This window comes from Vicugna pacos, chromosome X (genome assembly GCF_048564905.1).
Source record: "Vicugna pacos chromosome X, VicPac4, whole genome shotgun sequence".
Lineage (NCBI taxonomy): Eukaryota > Metazoa > Chordata > Mammalia > Artiodactyla > Camelidae > Vicugna > Vicugna pacos.
In genome coordinates this window covers 104132027-104157546 of record NC_133023.1, presented here as the reverse complement: position 1 = coordinate 104157546, position 25520 = coordinate 104132027, and the positions used below count along the sequence as shown (strand labels likewise).

At 60.3% G+C, this 25520-nt stretch overlaps 4 protein-coding genes across 21 annotated transcripts; 3 read left to right on the top strand and 1 right to left on the bottom strand.

The window, feature by feature from the left end:
- The first annotated feature begins 207 nt into the window (after nucleotides 1-207).
- LOC102537716 (melanoma-associated antigen 10-like) lies at nucleotides 208-5431 on the top strand. Of its 5 annotated transcripts, none has more exons than XM_072956166.1 (3): nucleotides 208-314; nucleotides 3783-3923; nucleotides 4121-5431. In XM_072956166.1, exon 3 carries the CDS (start codon nucleotides 4121-4123, stop codon nucleotides 4919-4921), a length of 801 nt encoding a protein of 266 aa, XP_072812267.1. In that variant the 5' UTR covers nucleotides 208-314; nucleotides 3783-3923; the 3' UTR covers nucleotides 4922-5431. The 5 variants fall into 5 exon arrangements, with proteins under 5 accessions (XP_072812267.1, XP_072812269.1, XP_031527402.2 ...); XM_072956168.1 differs by lacking the exon at nucleotides 208-314 and adding an exon at nucleotides 406-649 and having other exon boundaries at nucleotides 3823-3923; XM_031671542.2 differs by lacking the exon at nucleotides 208-314 and adding an exon at nucleotides 406-649.
- A 4653-nt stretch (nucleotides 5432-10084) lies between these two features.
- LOC140691763 (heat shock transcription factor, X-linked member 3-like) lies at nucleotides 10085-11781 on the top strand. Its single transcript, XM_072955810.1, has 2 exons — nucleotides 10085-10658; nucleotides 11075-11781. Exons 1-2 carry the CDS (start codon nucleotides 10164-10166, stop codon nucleotides 11597-11599), a joined length of 1020 nt encoding a protein of 339 aa, XP_072811911.1. The 5' UTR covers nucleotides 10085-10163; the 3' UTR covers nucleotides 11600-11781.
- EOLA1 (endothelium and lymphocyte associated ASCH domain 1) lies at nucleotides 11710-16884 on the bottom strand. Of its 13 annotated transcripts, none has more exons than XM_072955824.1 (7): nucleotides 16529-16747; nucleotides 16212-16356; nucleotides 16009-16079; nucleotides 14403-14929; nucleotides 14008-14288; nucleotides 13044-13222; nucleotides 11710-12621 (listed from the first exon to the last, which is right to left on the bottom strand). In XM_072955824.1, the coding sequence occupies exons 5-7, from the start codon at nucleotides 14258-14260 to the stop codon at nucleotides 12613-12615; spliced, it is 441 nt and encodes a 146-aa protein (XP_072811925.1). In that variant the 5' UTR covers nucleotides 14261-14288; nucleotides 14403-14929; nucleotides 16009-16079; nucleotides 16212-16356; nucleotides 16529-16747; the 3' UTR covers nucleotides 11710-12612. The 13 variants fall into 13 exon arrangements, with proteins under 13 accessions (XP_072811925.1, XP_072811920.1, XP_072811922.1 ...); XM_072955819.1 differs by having other exon boundaries at nucleotides 11710-13222; nucleotides 14403-14522; nucleotides 14813-14929; XM_072955821.1 differs by having other exon boundaries at nucleotides 11710-13222; nucleotides 14403-14514; nucleotides 14813-14929.
- Nucleotides 16885-17123: 239 nt separating this feature from the next.
- On the top strand, nucleotides 17124-22155 carry LOC140691764 (uncharacterized). 2 transcript variants are annotated; one of them, XR_012067436.1, is made up of 7 exons: nucleotides 17124-17891; nucleotides 18830-18886; nucleotides 19039-19199; nucleotides 19460-19593; nucleotides 20442-20544; nucleotides 20842-20942; nucleotides 21686-22155. XR_012067436.1 is itself a non-coding variant. In XM_072955811.1 (4 exons), the coding sequence occupies exons 1-3, from the start codon at nucleotides 17467-17469 to the stop codon at nucleotides 20935-20937; spliced, it is 624 nt and encodes a 207-aa protein (XP_072811912.1). In that variant the 5' UTR covers nucleotides 17124-17466; the 3' UTR covers nucleotides 20938-20942; nucleotides 21686-22155. The 2 variants fall into 2 exon arrangements, 1 of the variants encoding a protein (XP_072811912.1); XM_072955811.1 differs by lacking the exons at nucleotides 18830-18886; nucleotides 19039-19199; nucleotides 19460-19593.
- Nucleotides 22156-25520: the final 3365 nt, after the last annotated feature.

Genomic DNA, 25520 nt, shown 5'->3' with positions numbered 1-25520 from the left:
CTCGGGTCAACAAGGGGGCGTCCCAGGACCTGATGGGGCTCAAGCTGAGGACGCTGAGGGAGGACAGAAGGGGCGCCACAGATCCCCGCCCCTGCTGTCAGCCCTGGGAGGGCCTGGGTGGGATGAGCACTCGTGGGGTCCTGACTTCCTGACATCCGGGTCTCGGAAGGACGGGGGTCCTGGGATGAGGGGCGGGGCCTCGGGTGGCCAGAGGGGAGATCACATGCCGCCTGAGTCAAGGTGAGGACCCCGAGGGAGAACGGAGGGATCCTGCACCCCGGGACAGTGTTGCACCTTGGAGGCCACAGGGCAGGGTGAGCACCGGCGGCATTTCCTGACATCCGGGTCTCAGAGGGACTGCGGACCTGGTTTGAGGGGCGGGGCCTCGGGTGGGCTGAAGGGAGGCTCCATGCCGCCTGAGTGAATCTGAGGACCTTGAGGGAGGATCTAGGAGACTCTGGACTCCAGAATAGAGGGGACCCCAAGCTATCTACCCCTGCAGTCAGCCCTGGTAGGCCCTGTGCTGATGAGCACATGGCAGCGTGCCCTGACTTCCGCATCCGGGTCTCAGACGGAGTCGGGATGTAGTACAAGGAGGGGGAGCTCAAGGGGGCAGAGTGGAGAATCCCAGTTCCTGCCGGGCGTCAAGGTGAGGACCCTGAGGGAGGCCTGAGGGGACCAGAGACCCCAGCACAGAGTCGGTCCCGGGAGGTCATGGGGCCGGATCACCTCAGGCAGCATTTCCTGACATCCGGGTCTCAGAGGGACTGCGGACCTGGTTTGAGGGGCGGGGCCTCGGGTGGGCTGAGGAGAGAATCCCAGTTCCTGCCGGGCGCCGAGGTGAGGACCCTGAGGAAGGACTGGGGACACCCTGGACTCCAGAATTGAGGGGACCCCAAGATATCTACCCCGGCAGTCAGCCCTCGGAGGCCTCAGGCCGGACGAGCCCACGGCAGCGTGCCGGGACTTCCGCATCCGGGCCTCGGAGGGACTGGGGCGCTGCTGTGGGGAGCGAAGCCTCAGCTTGGGAAACGCAGGGCGGAGGGCCTGTCAGGACAGTGAGCAAGGACTGTGAGGGAGGACTGCGGGACCCTGGACCCCAGTACAGAGTCGTTCCTGGGAGATCATAGGGTGGCATGACCACAGGCACATTTCCTGACATCCGCGTCTCAGAGGGAATGGGGCCCAGGTTTGAGGGGCGGGGCCTCAGATGGGCTGAGGTGGGAATCCCCGTTCCTGCCTGGCGTCACGGTGAGGATCCTGAGGGAGGACTGAGGGAACCAGAGACCCCAGATCAGTGGGGACCCGCCGAACCGATCCTGCCCCTGCTTTTATCCCTGGGAGGCCCCAGGGCGAGATGAGCACACGTTGCTCTTTGGTGTCTCGACTTCCCCATCCGGGTCTCAGAGAGACTGGGGCCTTAATATAAGGAGGGGGGACCTCAGGTATGCAGAGCAGGGTATCCCCGGTCCCCCTGGTAGTCAAGGTGAGGACCCTGAGGGAGGACCAAGAGACCCTGCACCCCGGAACAGAGTCGGCCATGGGGGGCTATAGGGCAGGATGACCAAAGGCAGCATTTCCTGACATCCCGGTCTCAGAGGGACAGGGCTCCTGGTATGAGGGGCGGGGCGTCAGATGGGCAGAGGACAGAATCCTAAATTACCAGGGGGCAATGTGAGGACCGTGAGGGAGCCTTTGCCCTTGTGCTGGGTCTTGGAGGCCCCAGAGCAGGGTGACCAGGTGAGATGTTTTCTGACCTCTTACTCAGAGGTCCTTGGGAGGTGAAGTCCCTGGTCTGAGGAGTGTGGCTCAGATGTGCAGAGGGTGGTCTCCCCGGAACCCCCAGTAGGACTGGGCAGACCCCCTCCCCAGGTAGAGGGGGCCTCAACAGAAACTTGCTCCTCTGGTCCTTCCTGGGAGGCCCGGGTGTAAGTCAGGAGGCATCACCTCCCCACTTTATCCTCAAACTCAGTGCGATGGTGGTGTCGGCCTGCAGGGGACAACCTCATGTTAGCGGAGGGGAGGGTTCCAGGACTTGCTGGGCGTAAATGTGAATGTCTTGATACTGAGAGTAGAGAGCGAGCCCACAGAATCCGGCCCTGCCCCCTGTCATCCCTGAAGTCCCTGGGCAGGAGTGGCCAATGGTGCTGCCCCCTCACCTCTGCCCCAGGCTCTCAGGGAATTCAGACCTAGTTCTGAGGTTGGCAGAAGGAGCCACAACCGGTCAGCAGCAGAAGGACTCACAGGATGTGCCAGGGCTCAGGAAAAGGACCCTTTGGGTGGATGCAGGGCATGAGGAGACCCTCACCCCAAAAGAGATGGGAATTTACAGTGTCCGGCTTGAGCTGTTTCAGCCCTAGGAGTCCCCAGTCAGGTCTGGCCGGATGGGGCCTGCCATCACTTCCGTCACGTGGTTGGGGGTGGGGTATCTCAGGGTGTGAGGACCTTGGTCTGAGGGGAAGCATCAGGCCAGCAGAGGGAGCGGTCCTAGGATATCCCACGTGTCAAGGCAAGGACTCTCCGTGAGGACCAAATGTACCCCGCCATCTCAGGAGAGGAAGGACCCCACCGGGTCCAGCTGACCCGTGTTCCCAGCCCTGGAAGGAACAGTCAGTGGTGGCCCTAAGTGCCGTGCTCACTTCCATCCTGGGTGGGAAGGTGGGAGTCTTCAGGGAGTTGAGGTCTGGGTCTGACGGGCAGATGTCAACTCGTCATCCCAGGTGGGGGCAGGGGGGAAGAGCAGGCCCTGGCGGGAGTGAGATGCATGGCCTCCAGGCACTGAGGGCACCTCCGCCCAGGGCAGAGGGGCCGATCCCCGCTGCCAGTGCTTCTGGTTTTTTCGGGGGGCTGGGGGTGGATGTTGTGTAAATGGATCCTGGGACCAGTTTCCACGTAGGGGAGAGGTTCCCCGGACCAACAACAGTTCTCAGACAGCAGCAGAGTGTTCAAGAATTCAACTGCGTTCTGACACCGTCTAGCCAGAGATGGCATCAGACCCTCTGGTTCAGGCTCAGTCCTCCAAGACTGCCCTCCCCCCACCACTTCAGAAGCCCACCGCAAGGCAAGGTTCTTCCCTGTGCTGCTAAATGGCCAGCTGTAGGTTGGGGATTCCAACTCCCTCCTCCTTGGGTTTCCACCGCTGGTGACAAGTCGAGGCTGTTACTTGTCCTTCTGAAAGACGTGTCCTTCTGAAAGACCTCCAGAGGTTGCCACGCCCTCCTCCTCAGGTTTGGTTGATTTGCTAGAGTGGCTCACAGGTCTCTGACAAACGTATTACTTCCTAGATCACCAGCTGAACATAAAGGGCATGAGTCACGAAGAGCCAGATGGAAGAGGTGCTAGGGCCAAGGTGTGCGGGAGCGGGGCCGACTTCCCCGCTCTCTCAGACAGTGCCACTTGCCCCAGCTCTCTACCTGCTCACCAACCCAGAAGCTCTCCAAACCCATCCTCTTGGGGTTTGACGGAGGCTTCATTACATAAGCACGATTGGTTAAACCATTGGCCATTGGCAATTGAACTCAAATCTCCAGCCTTTCTCCCCTCCCTGGTGGTGCTGGGGAGGGGCCAAAAGATCCAAACTTTTAATCACATGATTGGCTCTTCTGGCAACCAGCCCCATTTTAGGTGCTTTGCAAACACATCTCATTCACATGAAAAACAAAAACAGCACATTCATCACTCTCAACACTGAGGACATCCCAAGGGCTTTGGGAGCTGTGAACAAGGAACTGTGCACAGAAACCAAAGTCAATGACCAGAGGTATCCTTGTCCTGAATCACAGCAGGGAAGGGGCCTCCTCTCCTTTCTCTCCCGGCTTTCAGGGAGGTGAGGACCTTGGTGTGAGAGGACGGGTCAGATCCTATCTGAAGGAACCACGCCTTGGCGACAGAGAGAAGAGTCCCGGGTCCTCCCAGGAGTCAAGGTGAGGGCCCGAGGGAAGGGTGAGGGGACCCGCACGCCCACAACAAAGATGGGACACCAAAGTAAACCTCGTTCAGCCCTAGAAACCCTGGGAAGGTCGATAAGCTTGTCCTCCCACAAGGCCACTGGGTCCCCACCTGTCACCGCTGCCCAGACTCCTGTCAGCTGCCAACACCTGTCATTATGTCCCTGGTTCAGATGAGTGAGCTCCGCCAGGCTGTGGAAGACCTTCAGGACCCAAGAGACGCCCAGGGCCTGGTGGATGTGCAGCAGCTGGAGGCTGAGCAGGAGGGGGCCGCATCCCCCCGGTACCCCTGCTCCTCCTCAGTCTCCTCTTCCTACTCTGCCGGTGCCGAGTCCCTGCGCCAAGGTGCAGAGCTTTCAATGATGGCTGACCTGGTGAGCTTCCTGCTCCTCAAGTATCACCGGAAGCAGCCGACCACCAGGGCAGAAATGCTGAGTATCCTCAGAGAATACCAGGACCACTTCCCTGCGGTCTTCAGCCAGGCCTCTGAGTGCATGCAGCTGGTCTTTGGGGTGGATGTGAAGGAGGTGGACCCCAAGGAGCACTTGTACATCCTGGTCCCCACCCTGGGCCTCACCTGTGATGGGATGCAGGGTGGTGAGCAGAGCATGCCCAAGAACGGCCTCCTGGTGATACTTCTGGGTGTCATCGTCCTGGGGGGAGGGGGGGTGCCTGAGGAAGAGGTGTGGGGAGCACTCGGTGTCATGGGGGTGTATCCTGGGAGGGAGCACTTCATCTACGGGGAGCCCAGGGAGCTGATCACCAAAGCGTGGGTGCAGGAGGGGTACCTGGAGTACCGGCAGGTGGCCAACAGCGATCCCGCTCGCCACGAGTTCCTGTGGGGGCCCCGGGCCCACGCGGAGACCAGCAAGCTGCAAGTCCTGGAGCATTTGTTTAGACTCAACAGTGAGGGTCCCATTTCCTTCCCGTCCCTGTCTGAGGAGGCCGTGAGCAATGAGGAAGAGGGGGCCTGAGCCAGACTTGCAGCCGCGCTCCTTCCAGGCCCCTGTCCAGCAGCTTCTCCTGCCGGGCAGGAAGGGAGCCCATCCTTCACTCTGTGTTTGCAGAGCGAGCAGTCAGCCTTGGAAGGAGTGAGGGCCCGGGCCAGCTCGGGGGGCACGGCGTACAGCATCTCTGGGCTCCTCCCGTCCTTTACGGTGACATGGAAATTGATCTTTGTTTCCTGTAGGTGTTTTTCAGTGCTGTTCCTATTAATAGAAGATTTAATAAGCTTCAGTATCTAACTTTGTGAATGACAGTGATCACAACGTGTGTATGCTTATCCAGTTCAAACACAACAGTTTTCCTCTTCTGTAAAGGAGACTGAAATCTCTCTCTCTCTCTCCCTCTCTCTTTTTTTTTTTTTTGGTCATCCTGGATGACATAATATGGAATTGCAATTAGAATTGTTTGGGAAATGTGAGAGTAATTAGCAATGATACAGATGAGGGAAGATTTAGAACAATAAAAGTAAAAATAATTAACTTGCTTCTTACCCCTTCTTGTTTGTCATTTTATACGTGTAATATCCCTATGTTTAATTGGGTTTCCATGGGTTATTTAAGAAAGTAGGAGAAAATCAGTGTGAATCAACAGGATCCCTGCTCACCATCTCACTTCATCCGCACACATTCACCGAGCCTCTGCTGTCCGGAGGGCTCTGTGTTAGTGGGGACACTAGGAAAAGCAAGACACACCCCACACCTAGAAGGACAGGCTAGGAGCCCAGTCACATCAGGAAGATGGTGACATGTCCCTGAAGTCCCACAGAACAAGGGAAAGAAGCGGCGAGGCGGAGGGGGTCCGGGAGAGAGCACCCAAGTGCAAGTGCGCAGAGCCAGGGCAGGTGGGGGCTTTGGGAAGCTGGGCTTCCTTCTGTGGGAGGTGACGGTAATGAAGCCGGGTGGTGGCGGCGGCCAGACTTGAAGAAGGCGTGTTTTGGGTTTGAGAAGCCACAGTTCGGATGGAAGGGCGGCTGGGAGGGGGCAAAGGTTGTTCCTTGACTCCCTTCCTAGGAGCTCGGTGTTGAGTCCAGCTGGGAACCCTCCCCCACCCCTCAGTGTAACCTAGCCTCTAATCGGGAGAATTTACTTAGTTTCATTTAGGAGACATGCTTTTTGGCTGATTAGCTCTTCCACATCCTACTGAGCTGCGTGTTCTCTAACATGACCTGGATAACAAACCAACCAGCCAAGTGCCAGAGGAGGGAGTGGGAGGGTCTGGGGCCAAAGAAAATCAGAAGCACCTGCCAATCATCGCGGTTCCAACAGGCAGCGCGCCCCGCGCGAGGTGCTTGGCGCACATCACACGCACCCCTGCAGTCCTGCGGGACGGGCCTCCTCACACCCGCCCACTGCACAGATGAAGACCCTGAGGTCGTGGGGCTCGGGAACCTTCCCAGGATCACGTGCTAGTAAGTGACGGGGTGGGGCCGAGACCCCTGGTCTGAATTCATCTAGAGCCCACGCTGTGCCCACCCATCGCAGCCTGCGGCCCACCTCCTGACCCAGAGTCCACTTCTCTCCTCAGTGTCCTCGTGGCATCTGTCGGGTGACAGAAAGTAGGATCCTGAGGCCCAGGTAGTAAAAGCTGGACCAAGAAAGGAAGGTGACTGTGACAGTCAAAGCCAGGGTGAGGACTGTCTGCGGTTTCTTGAGAGCTGACCCTGCCAGTTGGTGGCACTGCTGTCCAGTCCCAGCCCTTATCCCACACGACAGCACCCTGCCCTGGTCCCCTCCTTCCCCGGGGCCCTCCTGGCCAACTCGAACCTGACCTGCTGACTTGGTCATCACAGGGGGTGGGGGTGTGGAGAGAGAGACAGAGACAGAGACAGAGAGAGACAGAGAGAGACAGAGACAGAGGCAGAGGCAGAGACAGAGAGAGACAGAGACAGAGAGACAGTCACGGAGACAGACACAGGGACAGAGCGAGAGCCAGAGCGCGAGACCGGGCTTGAGACTGGGATTGGGTTTGTGGTTGACTGGGTCTTGAAGGCCACATTTCTTATGGGATAACATCCCTAACGTAGACTTTTCAGAAGCTGCAGAAAAGTTAACACTAGGGAACATCCTGACACCGTCTCCCTGTCCCCAGTGGGGGAGGGGAGCGGCCGTAACAGAGCTTGCCTGGGGCTCCTTTGGAAAGTGCATTGCACCCGACGGCCCCTGTGCCATTTGAGCTTCTAAGGATGGCTTTCCCGGGTCTCCTTGGCCTTGGACAACTACGAAATGAGTCATCACTGGACAAGGAAGACTCCCCTTTGCTGCTGTCCTGCGGGGTGCAGGTGGCTTCCGGGCAGACACAAGGCCCCCAGTCTGGGCTGAGGCCGTGGGCTCGGGCGTCCGCAGTGGACCACAGGCCGGCTCTACTTCTCCGTCAGGCGGATCCTAGGCCCACGACTCCACCTTCCCCGGCCCGGGCCGGGCCTTCCCTGCCACCTGCCCCGGGTCAGACGGGAAGAGTCCACGGCGCTGCGCCGCAGAGCGCTCAGCACCGCCAAGGGACGGCAGGCGCCCTCCGACCTGCTCGAACTGTCGCAGTGACCGTGCACAGCTGCTTTCAAGGACACTGAAGCCAGCTCCTGGGCGACATACAAATTTGTTCGTTCCAAGATACGCTGGGGACCACGTTCACGTCCTGTCCTAGTCTGCTGTCCTCAAGGACCTCTTTCCGGGTCTGGAGGGGGAGGCAGATACACCCAAGCTCTCAGGGAGACAGGAGCACCCCACCTTGGGACTGGACATGCAAGGCGGGCTGTGGGAGCCTTGGGAGGGAGCCTGGGACCACAGGAAGACCCGACTGCCGAGGTGGCCTTGAAGCCGGGCCGGCCTTGAAGCCGGGCCCCAACATGCAGAGCGGCCTGTGGATAGAGACGGGCATTGCCACCCGACGAGGCAGCTTGAGGACATGCCCAGACAGGGGAGTTCTTGGCGGGTCCCAGAGCAGCCGGGGACTGGGTGCGGGTCTGGCCCAGGGCCCATGGACGGTGACGGAGAGCGGTTGGGGGTCCTCTGGGCTGGCGGACACCGGGGGCTAAGGCAGGCGCAGCGGCCGGCGGGCCAGGCTGGGAAAGGCAGGCCTTGGACGTCGTGAGGGCTGGTATCTGAGTAACAGGTGTCCTGAGCCATGGCTGAGAGCGACCCCTGGGGCGCGACACAAAGCCACGGCCCAGCCGGCCCGGGGCGGGGGCGGGGGCGGGGAGGGCAGGGGTGCGTGGGATGGAGGGAGGCAGACCTGTGAGGGGGCAGGCCCACCAGACCCAGGGTGTGAGGGAGGGCTGGAAGGAGCGGGCGGCAGGCGAGGCCACAGGGCTGGGATCGGCCCGCCGATGTCCCAGCCTTTGGGCCCCCTCCTGAGACGCCCCCGTGGCCTCCACTGAAGTTCGAACTCTAAGGACACGTCCCTGCAGGAGGGAGTGACCCGAACAAGTGCTCTGTAAACCTGTTTAGAGGCACAAAGACCTGCGCCCAAGCTCCAGTCTCGGCCTAGGAGCTCCACAAAGGCCGACAGCCCTCAGACTCGAAGGCTCCTTGGGAGAATCTCTTTCGAACCCCTTGCCCTCCCCTTCTGGAACAGGGAGTGGCCCTCAGAGAGGACAGACGCCTCTCCTTAGCGGCAGAGCTGGGATGAGGACCTAGGAGCCCGGCAGACGGGCCTTTCCAGGTCCCATTCTCTCTCCCTGTGCAGTGACTATGAAGAACAGTCACCACAGCGGCTACAGAACACGTGTCCCCCCAGACCGCTGTCCTGTCTGTCCTGCCATCTGTGGTGAAGACGGCTCTCGGGCTGGACTTGTCCCATCCCACACCCAGAGCCTCATCTATTTTCAGTCACACGTGGACGGGCTTTCCGTTGGTCACGTCTAGCTCAACAAGTAGGAACTGTCCTTGGCAGTGAGTCTGTAGAGTAGGCCCCTTGAAAAGTACCGGACCCAGAGCAGGCAAAATTATTCAGTGTACCTGCCACCGAGGTGACGGCGGGACAGGGACCCAGGGCTGGGGGCGGGGCTGGCTCGGGGAAGGCGAGCAGGGCAGGCCTGGGAGCAGACCAGGGAAATGCTTGCTCTCAACAGATCAGAATACATGCTGAACCCCCAGATCAAGGACTGCAAAGGGGAAGAAGCAGGGCAGAGCCGAGTTGGAAGCGGAAGGCCAGCAATCTGGCAGGGCAGGAGCCTAACCCCCCCAGTGACAGGGAAGAGGGAAGAGGGCCTTAGAGCAGCCTCAGGGGAGGCTGAATCCGAGGTCTGAGGGAGGTGTTCTGACGCGGACTAAGGCAGGTGTTCTGAAAGTGAGTGCTCTCGGGCCACGAGGAGTTTCTATGGCAAGAAATGGGCACTAAAGAGGATCCCATGTGCTCTGGAGAGGGGTGGGGCTGCGGACAGCAGAGCTCAAAAGGAGGCTCCAAAGCACAGGGGAGGATGCGGCCATCCGCTCACGCGGCACGGGGGGAACCCTATGTGCCAGGTGCTTTGGTGACACTGAAGTGGGACGTGGGGAGTGCCCCCACACGCTCCCACACAGCCCCACTCTGGGGACAGCTCGACCCAGGGGCAGGAGAACGGGACACTTCCTTATGGCCCATCAGAGCTGGACCGACCAGCCAGCAGGAGCAGCTGGAAGAGACCAAGGCAGGAGCTGTTGGGGGCGGGGGGGCGGGCGCTGCCAGCCAGCCCGGGCCAACCAGCGCACTCGGACCACCACTTCCGGGAGGTGCAGTCGCCCGGGGCCCATCTCACCCCTGCCGCCTTGGTGGCAGCCAAGCCAGGGCCAGCCAGGGCCAGCCAGGGCCTGGCCCTTGAACAAATCGGAGGCTGGCAACAGGCCTCCCCAACCTTTGGGGATGGAAACAGGATCATGTCTCTCCGCCCACTCAGGGCCTGGCCCCTGGGAGAAAGGTGCCTGGCAGCAGATGGGAGCCTTTCGCCGGGACCTTGAACATACCTTCCTACACTTCTGGAAAACAGAGAAGCTGGGGGCTCTGTACCCCTCCCCTCCCCTCCCCTCGGCCAGGGCTCCCTGTCCAGACCAACTCTGGGACCTCACGTGACACATAAAGAGGACGATGACCAAAGTCGCTGGTTGCCCTGCTACCGAGATTCTAGAATTCTGCGGACACTATTTACTGGGCGTCCCTGCTCAGACTGAAGGCACTTCTGCCCTGAGAGCTCAGTGATCTGGTCTCAGGGAGAGCATGTGCCTGGTCTAGACTAGCTGCATGGCGAGTCAGAGCCCCGACGAGGAATATACGGCCACGGCGGCCCCCGCAGCTGATGGAGAGCCCCCAGCGGGGGCCCCATCGGGTTCATCCCCAGATCCAAAGGTGGATTCGAGGGAGATTTTGGAGAAGCCCGGCGACCAGGCCGAGAGCCAAGATCCAGGCTCCCAAGACAACCAGCCACCACAGGACCCAAACCCAGGTCCCGCCAACGTGGACGGAACCCACGGTGTTCTTGGGCTCTCCTTCCCGAGAAAGCTCTGGATGATGGTGGAGGACGAGGCCTTCAAGTCCGTGCGCTGGAACGACAAGGGAGACATGCTGATCATCGAGGAAGACCTTTTCCAGCGGGAGGTTCTTCGCCGGCGCGGCGCAGACAGGATCTTTGAAACAGACAGCTTGAAGAGCTTCATCCGCCAACTGAACCTCTACGGGTTCAGGAAAATACACCTGCCCGGCACTCTGGGTCGCTCTCCGGGGAAGAAAAGGCTGATGGTAACGTAGACAGCCCTTCCGTCTCCCGAGTTCTCTGTTCCTGGAACAGCTTCCCAGTCCTGAGCGGATGAGTGATGTGCTGAACGGGGTTCATTCCCGAGGGGGACTTTTTTCCTGCGAGCCAGTACTGAATGAAGGCTGAGGCAGTCCGGCGTGTCATGTAAGGCTCGCCCCTTAGAGATGCCCTGCGGGTGTGACCGAAGACCCAGGGGCCACTTCACGTCAGGGAGCTAGAGTGACACCTCAGCCCAGGCACCACGTAGCTTTAGTGAGCGCACACTCCAGGGCGAAATAAACCTTGCCAGGAATTTAAAAAGACCTCTTCTCCACAGTCAAACAAGACCTTTATGATGGAGGTGGGCGGGGAGGAGTGAATATTTCCCCCGAAATGACGAGAATGATTCATGTCCTTTCAGATCTACCACAACTGCAACTTTCAGAGAGAGAAGCCCCTGCTGATCGAGAACATGTGGAGAAAAGGTGACCCGAGAGCAACTGCTCGGCCCGCTTCCAGCGCAACCACCCCAAAGAGAAAGAAGCAAGCCGCCCCACCTATGAGATGCACCCAGTTTTTCCATCAGAATGACTCCACCAAAGATGCCGACAGGAAGACCCAGAGGGAAGCCCCCCGTGCTCAGGTGCCCAGCGGCATCCGGGCCTTCATGCTCCCTGGCGTCCTGTCTGCCGGCCGGGTGGCCAGGTTGGTGGTAGTGCAGCGTCCCTCCAGCGAGCAGGGCGGCCCGAGTGGGGAGGGCACCTCCAGGAATGTCACGCTAGTGCCCCCGGCTACTGCCGGAAGGGACGGTGCAGGGGAGCTGCCCAGAAGCCCCCCCGTTTGCCCCGATCCCAGCTCGGTGGTGTCCACGTGCAACACGGGTTACTGCATGCTGCTCGCGGCCCTTCTGCTCATGGCCCCCAACCAGGAGGCCCGCGGCAGATGAAGAGCCCGAGGGCTCTTCAGATTACAAGTGTGCTCTCTGCGAACGGTTCAAGGACAACCCAAAGCCCTGAGCTCACAGACCACTAGAGACACACGAAGAGCACCGTCCTGTAACCATGAACATTTTGGGCTTTAATAAAGACAAGCAAAACTCCCCGGGGCTAAATAAAGAATCTGCGAGAACCGCGGGTCCGTGTTCTTTCTCGCGTTCGATTCCGCACACGTCTCACCAGATAAGCCCGCGGAGGCTGGAGACCCCGGCCGGGGGCAGGCTTTGGTCCCCATCGGCCTCTTTCATCTGAAGCTGTGGCATTTCGGACACCCGCCCAAGGAGGTGGGGAGCGAGCACTGAGGCGAGCCCAGGGAGGTCTGGTCCCCTGGGCCGGGCCTGCCCGTCAGGGGACAGACAGCCTGGCTTCTGACCTCGGGGGTGTCTCCCCCCCACTACTCATGCATCCCGGAGCAGGAGGGTCTTCCTCCTGGGTCCCCCAAGGATGCCAGAAGTTTCTGACCAGCAGCTCAGCGTCTCCAGCTCCCGATCCAGGGGCCCCCCCCACAGAGGCCCGCCGAAACGTAGGGCCACCCCCTCCACCAAGGGCTGAGAGCGCTGCAGCCTGGCTCCGAAGAGACGGGGGGTTGCAGTCAAACGCCTGGGGGGAAGCCCGTCACCCTCGAAGGTAACAACCACTGGAATCCCTACTCTCAAGTGACCAAACCCCCCACAAATGTATAAAAGATCTCCCACCAGGCGAACACCAGCACTGCTCACTTCCATCAGGGCTGTAGTTAGGACCCTTTCTTGGCACGTGAAGCGGCCGTGCGGCACGTCTAACACACCGGCTCCATGAGCCAAGGGACACTTTACAACAGGGCGAGAGTCATCTGCGAGGCAGACGGTGCTGTTTCTGAGTCCGATGTCCTCTTGCCCGTGAGTCAGGCCGTCGCTGGCTGGTGACTCTCTGGCAAGCACTCAGCGCCCGCTCCAGCCGTCCCACATCGTCTCCTGGATGCTCTTCAGACCCTCTAGGGGTTGTGACCAGAACAAAGGCGGGGAAAACACTCACCAGCTCTCTCAAAACATATTTCTCTACACAATCCAGAATCAGCAGGGCCAGAATGAGCGGCCTGCAAGGCCGCTTCCCCTTGTCCTAGAGGTCCAAAGTCCTTGAGACTCTGTCACCGAGCCCAGGGAGGCATCTCCCTGCAGGGGTCCCGCTCCCCCGTCCCCGCGTCCCAGTGGACACATCTGTTTCCGGGAACAGCACAGAGTGGGGAGCGCCCTCCAGGGCGGCGCCGATTCAGAGCGAACCAGGGGAGCACGTCCAGGGCGTGACGGCGAGCTGACCGTGTCACGGTTTAGCTTGGTCTCTCGGTCACCTCCTCTCAAGAGCCCACACTGCTCAGGCCTCCTGCCCAAAGGGGATCAGGTGCTTGGGGACGTCTACCTGGAAGACGCCCTTTCTGCCTCTCCTGGGCACGGGCTCCAGTAACCACCGGGGGTTGGAGAGCGTGGTCAGGTACTTCTGCTGCAGGTTGCTCAGGACGGCTCGATTCTCCAGTTCCACAACCTCCTCGGGACCTAAGTTTTCTGGGCACAGCAAAGTGTCCCCAACATCAACGAGCCCTGTGCACAAAGAGAGAAGCACCCAGATGTCTTCCCTTCCACAAACCAGGCCTGCCCCTAAGAGAACATGGTTATTCAAGGTCACGACCACTAGAGACGGAGGCGATATCAGCACGTGGACCCAGAGTGAACTGGGTCGCTCTGGCTGAGCATTTCCGAGGTACCAGCGTCCCTCTCCAGGGAAGTTGGGGTGAGTCCGAGGGAGTGACCCCACCCATGTCAGTGATGAATACCGCAAGTCACGATCAGAAGGGGACCCTATGGGCAATCAGGTCCCCAGGCAATCTGCCAGGTGACAGGTGCTGATGCAGGACCTCAACCCTTGAGGGGTTAGGGGACTGGCTCAGGTGGCTGCAGCATTAGGGGACTGGCACAGGAGGCCGCGGGCAGTGGGGCTGGGCCAGGCGTAGGAAGCCTGGAGGGCAGCCCGAGTCCACAGACCCCTGACCCGCTCTGGGTGCTGCGCTGTTCATCACAGTCTCTGTGGTGTGCCGACACATGTGCACACGCACGCTCACGCTCACGCACACACATGGAAATTCTGGACCCTCCTCTGCCTCTTAGAGCCCAATGGGAACTTAAGCCCCGAGTGGCGGTGAGGGAACTTCGGCCCGCCAACCGCCAGCCCATGGACTCTGGCTGCCCCTCTGAAGGTGTCTTGCTCCAAGAAACCGCAGCCCACACACCAAGGTATTTGAAAGAAAAGAAGTCACAGAGGCCCTGGGGGAGAGCCTGGGGGCTGCCGTTGGAGGCTCCGGAGCAGGGCTGGGCACACCACCACTTGCCAGCTATGACTCCGCGGCCAAACTTCTCCCCATCCTGAAGCAAGGCCTGGATCTGGGCAGGGGTCATCCCCAGCCTCTCCACCAGCAGCTCCCTCCAGGCAGTGTCCTCCCAGTCCCTGTGAGCGATGTGCACGGCCAGGGTCCGGTGCCGGTGGCCGCTCAGCAGGGGACGCCAACGCGTCTCCAGGGTCTTGACCCCGTTCAGCACAAAACCTGCATAAGGCTGCCGGAAGGAGAGGCAGCTGAACTTCATCTCCTGCAGCTCCCCTGACCTCACGTCGCTGGGGAAACACAGAAGCAAGTGTCAGTAAGTCTGAGGCGCCGGCCCTCTGAGCTCACGGCCCGTGGACCTGACCTCCCCACAGTGTGCCCCGGTGCCCTGACCCTCCACTGACCTGGACGGTGGGGGATCAGAGGGCGCTGGCTCCTTCCCTGTGTTCACGCAGTCAGCTCACAGGCCCAAAGGAGGAGCTTGGTCACTCGGAGGATCTGTCCATCAGATGGAGTCTGCGGGGCTCACAAAGGAGGGTGGGCACAGGGAGAGAAAGGCGTGTGGTCAGTTCTACAACAGAGGTCCCCGAGCCCGGGGAGCACAGAGCAGGTAGAGAGGGCCCCTCGGCTTCACAGCCGTGTGGCCAGGCTCTGGTCCTCTCCCAGCACAGACAGGGACAGTCCTGGGCTTTGCTTCTCTCCCAACCGCGGCCCACCCCCCGCAGCTCCCCGGCCCCAGCACTCCCAGTGCCCTGCAGATGCCCCATTACCACCCTTACCCCTGGGCTGCGGAGCGCAAATCCTTGCTACCAACCTCAGCCCAGTCCTGGGGATGCCCTGGATCTCAGGTGTCTCCTCCCCACGCCTCTGGGTGCCACCTCCTTCACCCCTTCCGGCACCCCTGCCCTCCACTGTCCACAGATGCCCCCGCCTGGAGCCCAGAGAACCGACAAATGAGAGCAGGAACCACCAGCACCGGTGTAAGCTCTGACTCCATGCTGGGCCCTGGCACGACCACCACCCACATCCAGGAATCAGAGATATCGATCCTCCAATATCCCAGGAGGGGCAGTGCTACCGTCACCCCACTCCACAGCTGAGAAGGAGGCGCCAAGGTAGAAAGAGATGGCGCGTGACTCCAGGGACCTGACCGCATGCACCCCGTCCTCGCCTCCTTGTACCTGGAGGGGAGGATGGCTCCTCCTCCCTGAGGACACAGCTGTGTGGCAGAAGGAGCAGGGCCCCAGGCCCGAACCTCAGCTGGGTCCCGGCACCTGGCGGAGCCCCAGTTTCCACGTGGCTGTGAGGACGGGGCACATGGCCCCAAAGGCACCCAGCCCAGTCCCTTCTAGGGCTTTCCTTCTCCAAGCGGAACAGGGGCCCACGAGGCACCACACGCTCTGGCTCCTTCCCTGGCTGCCTGCTCTCCTCTCCCCTTTATTTACCCCCTGCAGCCATGAGGGCCTCCCTTCCAGGCCTGGAACATTCCTAGTGTGTTCCTACTCAGTGACTTGGTGGGTTACTATGGGGTACACTGCGTTCCCCGCAAATTCATGTGTTGACGTCCCAATGCCAAGTACCCCAGAGCATGACCTTACAGATAACAGAAAGGGCTTTACAAAGGTCATCATGTTAAAATGACTTCCTCAGGGTAGACCCTCATCTCATAGGCCTGGTGTCCTTATAAAAAGGAGAAATTTAGAGGCAGGCACACACACAGGAGAACTCCACATGAAGACGAGGCGGGGCTCTACAAGCCAAGGGAGGCCAGCGACTGCCAGCCAACCCCTGGAAGTGCGGGAGGGATGGGACAGATCCTCCCACAGCCCTCAGGAGGGCCAAAAATCGCTGCCACCTTGATCTCAGGCTTCTAGCCTCCGGAACCGAGAGGGGAGGCATTTTTGTTGTGTAAGCCACCCAGACGGTGGGCCTCTGACACAACCGCCCAGGACAATGGACACCGAGGGTGGGTAACTGTAAAGGGAAGAAGGGGGCGGAGTGCCCTCCTACCTGCTGATGCAGAGGGTACCTGCTCGCCGCCTTAGGAGGAAACGCTCTTCCACTTGGCTCAGCTTCCTCACCTGCAGGGGACGAGAGAGATACGGAGAGAAGGTCATCAGCTAGAAGACAGCAACATGAACCACAGTGTCTTCTCCTCATCAGGGACTGGAGACCACCGGGACCCAGAAGGGCCCGACTGAGGAGAAACACACATGGCATCTCACTCGGGGCTGCTTCTGCTCTTCAGGGAAGTGGGTCTCTCGTCCCCCGGCTGGGTCAGGGTCCCCACGATGCCTCAAGCCCGCAGCAGAGAAAATCTTCACCTAAGTAGATCATGTTCTCACCGCCCAGCAGACCCTAGATCCAACAGGAGAAGTCGACACCTGAAGGATTTGGGGGCCCCACAACACGTTCCCCTCCATGGAATCCCGGGTGTGCCTTTCCACCGGGAGGGGATGGGAAAGGGCGGCCTCGGCTGCCATGCCGCTCCCAGCCCCACAGCCGGGAAACCAGTGCCCCGAGGAGGTACCATCGGAGGACACGGCGAGTCTCGGCTCCCTCCGGGGCTGGGCGGGATGGGTCCTGGCTCCGTGAGGGCGGCGCGAGTCGCGGGGACTCTGGGACGGCCCGGCGGCGGCCACGCGGCTGGACAGTCTTCCCCGTCCTGGGGACTCCGAAGTACTGACAGGGGACAGCGCCAGCTGACCCTAACCGCGCTCCGTTCGCAGAAACGCTGACGCCCCTTATTTCCGGGTGTACGGAAGCACGTACCACGTAGGCACGCAGCACGCAGGTACGCAGTTACGTAACACGCGCTTAGGAACAAGGACTCATTCCCACGTAGGCCCCGCCGCTAGGAGGCGCTGTTGGAGCCGCCAGGCCCTGTGGCGCGCGGGACGACCAGGCCTGAAGGAGGCTCGCAATCCAAGGCCGGGAGCGGCACCGGAGGAGGTCAAGGAGGTGGGCGGGGCGGAGAAGGGGCGAGGAGGGGCGAGCCGAGGGGCGGAGCTGCGGGGAGGAGGCGGGGCTGGGAGGAGCTGGGGGAGGAGTATCAGGGGCCGACCTGTGGTAAAGAGCTGGGGAGAAGGAGTTGCGGGAGGGGGAGGCGGAGCCTCGAGAAAGCGACGAGGGAGAAGCCGGGGCGGAGCTGTGAGGAAGCTTGGCGAGGAGGAGCTGTGGGAGGAGATGGGGAGAAGCAGGGCGGAGCTGCGAGGAAGGAGGCGGAGCTGCGGGGAAGGAACTTGGGTTGGAGGAGTTAAGGGAGGCGCCTGTGGGGCAGGTGTTTGAGGAGAGCTGGGTGAAGAGGCGGCAGAGCCGGGGAGGAGCAGGGCGGGGCCTCCAGGAGGAGGAGCAGCTGAGGGAGGGGAAGGGTGGAGCTGCGGAGGAGTGGGGCGGGGCTGAGGAAACGCTGGGACGCAGTGGGCTGGAGCTGGGAGGAGCTGGGGGAGCAGTTTCTGGGACTGAGACATGGGAAAGAACTGTGTGAGGAGGCGCTCCTGGAAGAGGCGGCAGAGCCGGGGAGGAGCAGGGCGGAGCTTTCAGGGGGAGGAGCAGCTGAGGGCGGAGCCGAGTGGAGCTGGGGAGGAGTGGAGCGGAGCTGACAGGGATGGAGCTGTGGGTCTTGGGAACCCATGGAGGGTGGGCGAGGACAGGCAGTGCCCTTTTGAGTCTCTTGACATAGGCGTCCAGTCCAGGCCGCAGCAGTCGGCCAGAGTCGCAGTGGCAGCCCCCAGCGTTGTCAGCGACCTCATCGGACCGTCGGAATGGCCCTCAGACGGCAGGGAGGCGGAGAGAGGGCGGGGCCTCTGGGCTGAGTCCTGCATCTCAGGGCTGAATGCTCAGGCCAGTTCCCCTCCTCCAGGCCGCCCTGGGACTGCTGGCCGAGTCCTGAGGTACAGTCTTGGTCTGGCCTTTTTGCAAGTGAGAAGGAAAATCCCCACACTGTTTCCTGCTGCTCCTCGGACCTGGGGTCCCACGCAAAGCCAGCTTCCCTGTCAGAGCGCTTTTCTGTCCTCTTCCTCTCCCCTGGGGGCTCAAGCCACTCGATGCCACCCGCCTGGCTCTGCTCCTTTGGTTCCCTTACCGTCGCCCTCCCTCCCTGTTTCTTTGATGACCAAGTCCTGTGTCCCTGCCTCCCAAGTGACCGATCAGAATAAATGCTTCTCTTCCTGTCCCCACTGCCCCTTCCGGAGTTCAGGCCTCATGGCCGGGGCCTGTGCTATTACCTGAGCCCCCCACCGGCCTGGACGCCTCCTGTCTCTCCTCCTCCAGGGGCTGCTCCACACGTGTCTAACTGCACATCTGTCCTTGTCAGCCCCAGACTGAAAACCCTGCCAAGTCCTCTCTTGTTTAAGCTCCAACACCTCGGGGCCCAGGTAGGGCCTTCCAGTGGCCCCAGCTCTCCCTCCTGGTCACCCAACAGTCTAGGTCACTGGGCTGTCCCTGCACAGTGAGCGCACTTGCCCTACCCCGACTGGAGGCTTTGGCACGCGCGGTTCCACACCTGGAAGGCTGGCTCCTCTTGTCCTGACAAACGCCTGTCCTCCTTCCGGGCGCAACTGGAAGCTCCCCATCTCCGCCCGACCCGGGCGCCAGGCACTCTTGTCTGGGAGTTCTGGTAACGCTGCGCCTTGCTGCTGCCTTCCTTCCCTGGGCTTTTCCTCCTGGGTTGTAGCTGCTCTCCAAGAGTCCGTGGCCCGCTCAGCGGCGCTGGGTCCCTTGACGGCGAGGACAGTGTCTTACTCATTTCCCTAAGCTGGGTGCCCCGACACGGTGGGGTGGGTGCTTAGGAAACTTTGGATCCGCAGAGGACTGCTTTGTCTTCCAGCAGTCCTGCACCTGCTCTCTCCTTGCAGAAGCCCGAGGAAGCAGGGATGCTGGCCCTGAGGTGAGGGGGCGGAGGGTTGCCTTCATGGGATTTAGGCCTCAGGGCTGCGGGGGACCTTAACAGTCACCAGATCCAACTCAGCCCATGCCGGCATCCCCTCCTCGGCTTCTTGCGCCCATACAATGGTTACCAGCTGTGTCCTGACTCCCCAGAACCTCCTCCTAGCGGTTTCAAATCATGAGGGACGGTTCCCGGAATGCTGGGCTGCTGCTGGAGCTCCTCCCGAATCTTGCTTGAAGCAAGAGAACTTGCCCAGTGAGCCGGAGACGTTTGATATGTGGCTGCTGGTGGGGAACAGCTGTGACGGTGCTGCGTAAGGACCCCCTTTTCTGGCCCTCCCCTCTATGCTGAGAAGCAGGGTGCCCCAGGTCCCTGAGGAGGGGAACAGGAAAGGGAGGAGTGTGGTCTGATGTGGGGACAGTTCCAACGGTAGTGGCTGCCGGGCCGGTTCTCTGCCGGGTGTGTGGGCCCAGGAAGAGTGGCCTGGCCCTGTCGCAGGTGGGCGTGGGCTAGTATTTGGCTGTCCCTGTGAAAGGCACCCGACTGCAACTCAGTTTTGATTTTCCATACAAGTCAGTGGGCGCCGATCCTTAGTACAATCTGATGTCTGACTTCCCGGTGAGTTTCTTCACCTGCTCCTTCCCATGTCCTCCACGAATGAAGTCCTGGAAGAGCGGGCCTCCTCCCCCTCCCTCTCTGGTCACAGGGTGAGTCAGCCTTCCCTCCCAGACTGGGCCACCTGGCCTCCCCCTGCTTGCAGCTCCTGCTCCCTCCCTGCCACTGCCCCTGGACCGCACCCCACGGGACAGGAGCGAGTCCCCTCCTCAAGCTCTGCTTCTTCCCCAGATGCACCCAGTCTTTCCTGTTGGACGTCCTTGCTGTTTTTGCCATTGCCCTTTGGGGGTGACAGTGGCCCCAGGACATTGCCTGTTCTCTGGAGCTCAGGGCACCTGTTCAGAGTCACCTTCCCTTTCTGGTCCCTCCTCCCCAGGGCACCTCTAGAGCTCGGTGTCTCGGGGGCCCTTCTGAGCACCTGCCTTTGCAGTTTCCCCTCCTTCTCATCCCCAGTGACCTTGGTCCATCCTGCCCCTGGCTCAAGCCACCCCTGGGAAGTCGCCACCGCTGTTCTGTCCTGCTCCTCTCCCTGGCTCCGCCATCCCTCTGTTTGCCCCAGAGGCCCTCCCGCCGTCCTTTCTGCCCCCGGTGACTTCCCAGACCCCCGCCCCTTCTCTGTGCCGGGCACACGCCCCCCCTTTTTCGCTGAGAGGCGCAAACCAGGCGCAGACCGCGCCGCGGTAAGTGCCGCCCCACCGCACGCGCCTCTCGCAGGCCGGAGCGGGTTCCAGTTTGTTCCTGCGGCAGGGTTCGGGGCACCACAGGCCTGGGGCTGGCTGGGCCCAAATTCTCCGTTTCCCTCCTTCCCGCAGGGCTGGGTTCCTGTGTGAAATGCCTTTTGCCTGTCTGTCTACTTTGCTGCTTGTCCTTTTTGTGCTGAGTTGTGGGAGCTCTTTTTGCAACCTGGGTGCTCATCCCGCCCTGGTTGTTTGTGTTTCAGATGCCTCCTCCTGCCCCTCGGAGGCTGGTTTCCTCCTGTCTTCGTAGGCCAGCTTTGGACTCAGTATTGGCCTAGAGGCTCCAAACTGTACGTGACCCCAAAGGTCAGGGAGTGTCCCGCCCCCCCCCCCAAGGCCGCCACCCACCCCCAGGCCCGCCACCTGGGGTGAGGATCCCTGAGGGGGAGGTGCCCCGGTGTCCAGGGCTCTGCCCGTGAGAAAGAGCTCCTTCTCGTCTGTGTAAGTCAGTCGGTTACCGCCTGGCTTCAGTTCCATGCCCTGGACTCACGCGGGAGAAGCCCGGGGCAGCCGTGCAGCTGCGGGAAGACAGCAAGCCTTGTTTCTTCTGCCCCAACTCTCCTGGTTTACCTCCCGCCCCTCTGGCCCGTTTCTAATCTGCAGGCCCTGTCCCTGGCTTCCGCTGTGTCCCCTGGCAGCTCCAAGCTCCGGTTGGCCAAGGCCCTCTTCACACGGCCCGGATCGTGTGGTCCAGCCTGAGATCTGTACGTATTTCTGATTTTTGTCTTCATGACACTCCGAGTCCTCAGGGAGAAGCTGCACCACAGGGGACCTGCCGATGTGGGCGGAGACGTTGCCACTGCTGGTCCTGTGGTGCCTGCACACGGACCCTGGCACACAGAGTGGGAGCCAGGGGCGTGTCTGGGCACTTCTGGCGCTGCCCCGCCTGCACTCATGTTACAGATCATTCTGCCACCTCCCACGGAGGCGGGAGATGCTCTTTCTGTGTCTCCATCACTCCTAAGCTCTCCTGACTTCGTGCTCCTTACCGTCCTCGGTCTCTGAGCACAGAAGCACCGACCCGGGTGCCAGGCCCTCCACAGCTGGACGAGGGGCTTCCTGACACCATGCTGCGGCCGAGCAAACGGGCCCAGCTTACTTGTTTGCTAGATTCAGTTGGGGCGGGGGTCTGGAGCACGAGTTGCCGTCCCCTAACCGTGGTTGCAGGGCTTGCACGAGCAGACTGATGTGCTCTGGGCAGAGGACCCGTTCAGCCACCTCTTGAGTGTATCTGTGTACTCACCGTGGGGACTTTGCAAAGTGCAGAAAGGATGTGAAGAGTCAGGACCAAAGACGCTCATAAGGCATCGCCGGAGGCAGAAACGTTCACAGTTGGGGCATATTTCCCCGTTCTTTTTCTCTGCATTTTCCCTTTACTCACTTGAGTTCGTGCAGTGTTAACGTTCTCTCTTACGTTTTTTCACTTGGCATCAACTGTTATCCCAAGTTCTGAAAGGTTCCTCAGAAGACATCTGACTAACCCCACACTTCATCCTGGAGGATGTTGGATTCCAGGCTCTCTTGCTCAAGACCACGTGACACATCCTGGGGAATGGCCCAGCGTCCCTCAGACAAGTGACACCCGCTGCTCAGAACCTCCAGCACGGGCCCTGGGGTGGCTGCAGAGACAGAGTTGATTGAGTCTCCCATACCTGTGTTGAGTTGGGCCCTGTGTCCGACGGCCTCGAACTATCTGGTTGTCCCATTTCCCAGTGTTGGGTCGCCCGGTGCAGAGCCCGAGGTCCCTTTGGGAAGGGCTGGGGGATCATTCCTGTGTCTCCTGCCACAGTACTGTAATGTCCTTCCCCCGTGGACCCGGCCACCTCCCTAGTCGGTTCCAGGTCTGAAAACTGGCTCAGGGGCAGAGCCTGGGCAAGGGATCACAATTCATTTATTGGGGTGACTGCCCTCAGCCTCCCACTGTCCGTTCTTGCTCTTTTGAGGTCTGTTCTGGGCTGTGCCTTGGTTGGTTGCTCCTCCCTCGAGCCCCCAGGAGGCCGTGTTGTCCTGGCCACCTCCCCTGCTCTGTGGGTCAGGTCTCCTGGTCACTGGTGTCCATCATCATAGCCCCTGGCTTCTGGCCGCTCAGTGTCACCTGGAGACCCCAGCTGCAGTTCCTGGGGGGCAGGGACCACCCCTTTCCTCCCTGACCCGGGCCAGCACCCCCACCTGTGCTGTGCGGTGGAGGCCTGGCAGGCGGGTGACCACCTATCCCCAGTCTTCCCGGTCTCTCCTGGATGTAGCGCTGCAGGGCCCACAGCAAACCGGGGCAGCTGGTCACCCCGTCTCCTGGGACGCAGGGCCCCTGTGGGGGAAGACGCGGGTCCTGTTTTGCTCCCTTGGGGGTGAGGTGGGTGCACGAGCTCCGTGGGGGGTGGACTGCTACCTCCGGCGCAGGAGTTTCAGAGACACTGGGGAGTCAGGTCTTCCGGGACCTTCTCCTAGGCTCCCTGTCCCTTGTGTCAGGGTTGCAGGCTTTCCCAGGCAGCTTCTGCTGCTGGCCTGACGGTCCTGCCTTGGTCGAGCGTTCAGCCGTCTTTGAGGTTCAGCCCCTGCTGTCAATCCTGGGTTGGACGTGTGGCTGCTGCCTGAGACGGGGCTGCTCTGTAAGCTATGGAGGAGACTCTGGGGCACCCTTGGTTCCCGCCGTATCCTTCCCCCTCAGCTGCTCGTCCCTCTGCGATCGGCACAGCAGAGACGTCCCTGTCTGTTCCCGGCACATTCCCCACATCTGGGCCTTCTCACCTGCTGGGACATTCCTCTCCACCTGCCAGCCCAGCAAGTGTTCTGACGTGGAAGTTCTAGCAGCTGGGCTGTGACCTTGCGCCCAGGCCTCTCTGCACACCGCCTCCCCTCAGGATGGGGGTCCTCATGACCAGTAGGGCGGGGGTGACAGTCCCTCACCAAGACCCCATCTCCCCACCTGTTCTTTGGACCCCTCCAGAACCAAGCATCTCAGGCTGGGCCCTTCGGGAAGCTGGTCCTCGGAGGGAGTCAGGATGTTAGCGGCTCTCTGGGGACCTGCATCCACTGAGGGGGCAGGGTGGGCAGGGTGTCCCTTCAGCCTGCGGTGTCCACCTGACATTTCCTGTCAGCCCGTGCGGGAGCTGCAGAGCACGGCTGGGCATTAGAGGCCCCCGCAGTGGGCCCAGTGGTCAGGCCCTCGCAGTGCCCGAGGCCTTGCGACGCAGATGGACCGACCGGGAGAACCAACACCCAGAGTCGGTGCCCGAGGCATGGCTGCGTGCTAAGTGGAGCGCACAGGACTCTAGCCACCTCTGCCGGGCGGAACGGCACGCTGCCCTGCGGCCGGCCTGGAGGGAGGTGCTCTGGCCTCTGGTGCATCAGACAACCGCTGGGTTGGAAAGGGCTTTTGCTGACCAGCCATCTGTGAGTGCAGATGGGTGTGAGTGCAGCGTGATGGGAGAGGGCAGATCTGGGCACCAAACTTCATAACGCAAAGCAGACTGAAGTCCGCAGTCAGCGCTAGGGGGTGTGGGGCCACCTTCCAGGAGACCTGTAAACCACAGTCTGAAACCAGACCGAATAAGGTTTGGTGAACGTGAAGAGTGGGGAACTGCTGACAGAGCCAGGGGCTGCGGAAGGCCTCAGAGATGAGGGCCGTTTGAGCGGGTTTTGAAGTAAAAGGGGTCTCCCTAGCTGGGAGATAGGAGAAGAACCCCCTGGAAGGGCCAGACACATTCAAGGAACTGAGAAGATAATGTGGCTGGGGCAGTGGAGTTTGTGGCGGGCCCCTAGCCTGACCCCATCAATTCAGGTCCACTGAGAGAGTGTCACCATAGGGGTTTTAAAGGCTGATGTACTGCGAAGTTTCGCTCATTGCCTATAGAAGGAAGGTGTGTGTGTGGGTGTGTGTGTGTGTGTGGGTGTGGGTGTGAGAGTGTGTGAGATGGTGCGTGCAAAGCTGCCCAGGTGAGGCAGTGCAGACTTCTGTCCTCCACCAGGGAACCTGCGAGGAAGGACAAGCTTTGTCCTACCCTGACAAACCTGGGATTCATCCCTGGTACCACCGGTGCTGGCGTGAGTCTAAATGAATCACTTTCCCTTTCTGAGCCTCAATTTCTTCATCTGAATGTTGGGCACAGTGTGAACATCTCCCCCTAAGGAGTAATCATAGTTTTTAGTCTATCTGATAGGAGAAAGGATGACATGGGATGGTTCATGTAAGAACAATCTGTGAACCAGAAAGCATCCACTACAAATACTGGTTGAAGGGGCATCTGGTTTCCCAAGAAGGCTTTGCCAGGTAAGAGTATGGGTGTTTAGGCCTGTGCCTTGAAGCCTGTAGAGGAGAGAGACGCAGACAGGGAAAAACTCCAGGTTTGAAAGGAGGAGGAAGAACAGTGACTCCGTTGGTTCCTAGTCCCAAAAGTTCTACAGGATGTGGCCTGGTTGGGGACTTGGGGGCCTTCAGGAGTTGGACCAAAGATGTATAGTAGCCCCTGGGGACAATAGGAGGCAGTTTGAGCTGCATCAGTCCAACAGGGTTTGAGAATTAGGGGTTGTATCCGTGCCAGGAATCCGTCAATCTGGGAGTCTCTTCCCTGATCTGTGTGGGAGTTAATGTCAGCCTGCTGCCTCAGGTAATACAGGTCCATAACCTGCTCTCCACGACTCCATCATCCAGAAATCTTTGGTAATCGAGAGGGTTTTCACCAGCTTGACAACCCTTTTGGTGGTAGAATCAAAAATGGATGGCACAAAGCTATTTATTTTATCCTGAATGTTCTTTATTTATTCCACTTGTGTTAGTAGTCTTGTGTTTCACTGCAGAGATGTCAGTGTGTTTGCTCAACACTGCCAGGGTGTTACTGACAAATGCTCTGTGCCCTCTGTCATCTTTCTGATTTCTGAAACTCACTTGGCCACAAGGCTTTTGGACAAAGCATTGTGCATATGTGACACTAACACCAGTGAGAACCAGCATTTTTTGAGGACTTACTTAGGCCCAGGGTTCCTGGATGTGTGGCCTTCCTCCAGCCTTTAGCCAGCAGGGATGCCCTTCCTAAGATAGGCCGGAGTGAGGCCCAGCCCCTGGTCAACTTGGATGGCTGGATACCCCACCTTCTGCCGAACTGCACCAGGATGTGGAATCTCTTTTGATACTGACCAGTTTTCTGTGGTGGAAATGGGATGAACCTAGTGCTAAAACTAGGAAGGGCCCTTGGCAAACATGTGTGTACTCCAGTTGTTTATAGCTCTGAAAACCCAACCACCATCTTGTTTCAGGAAATCCCGTGCCCTGTGCAGTCTCCCAGGGT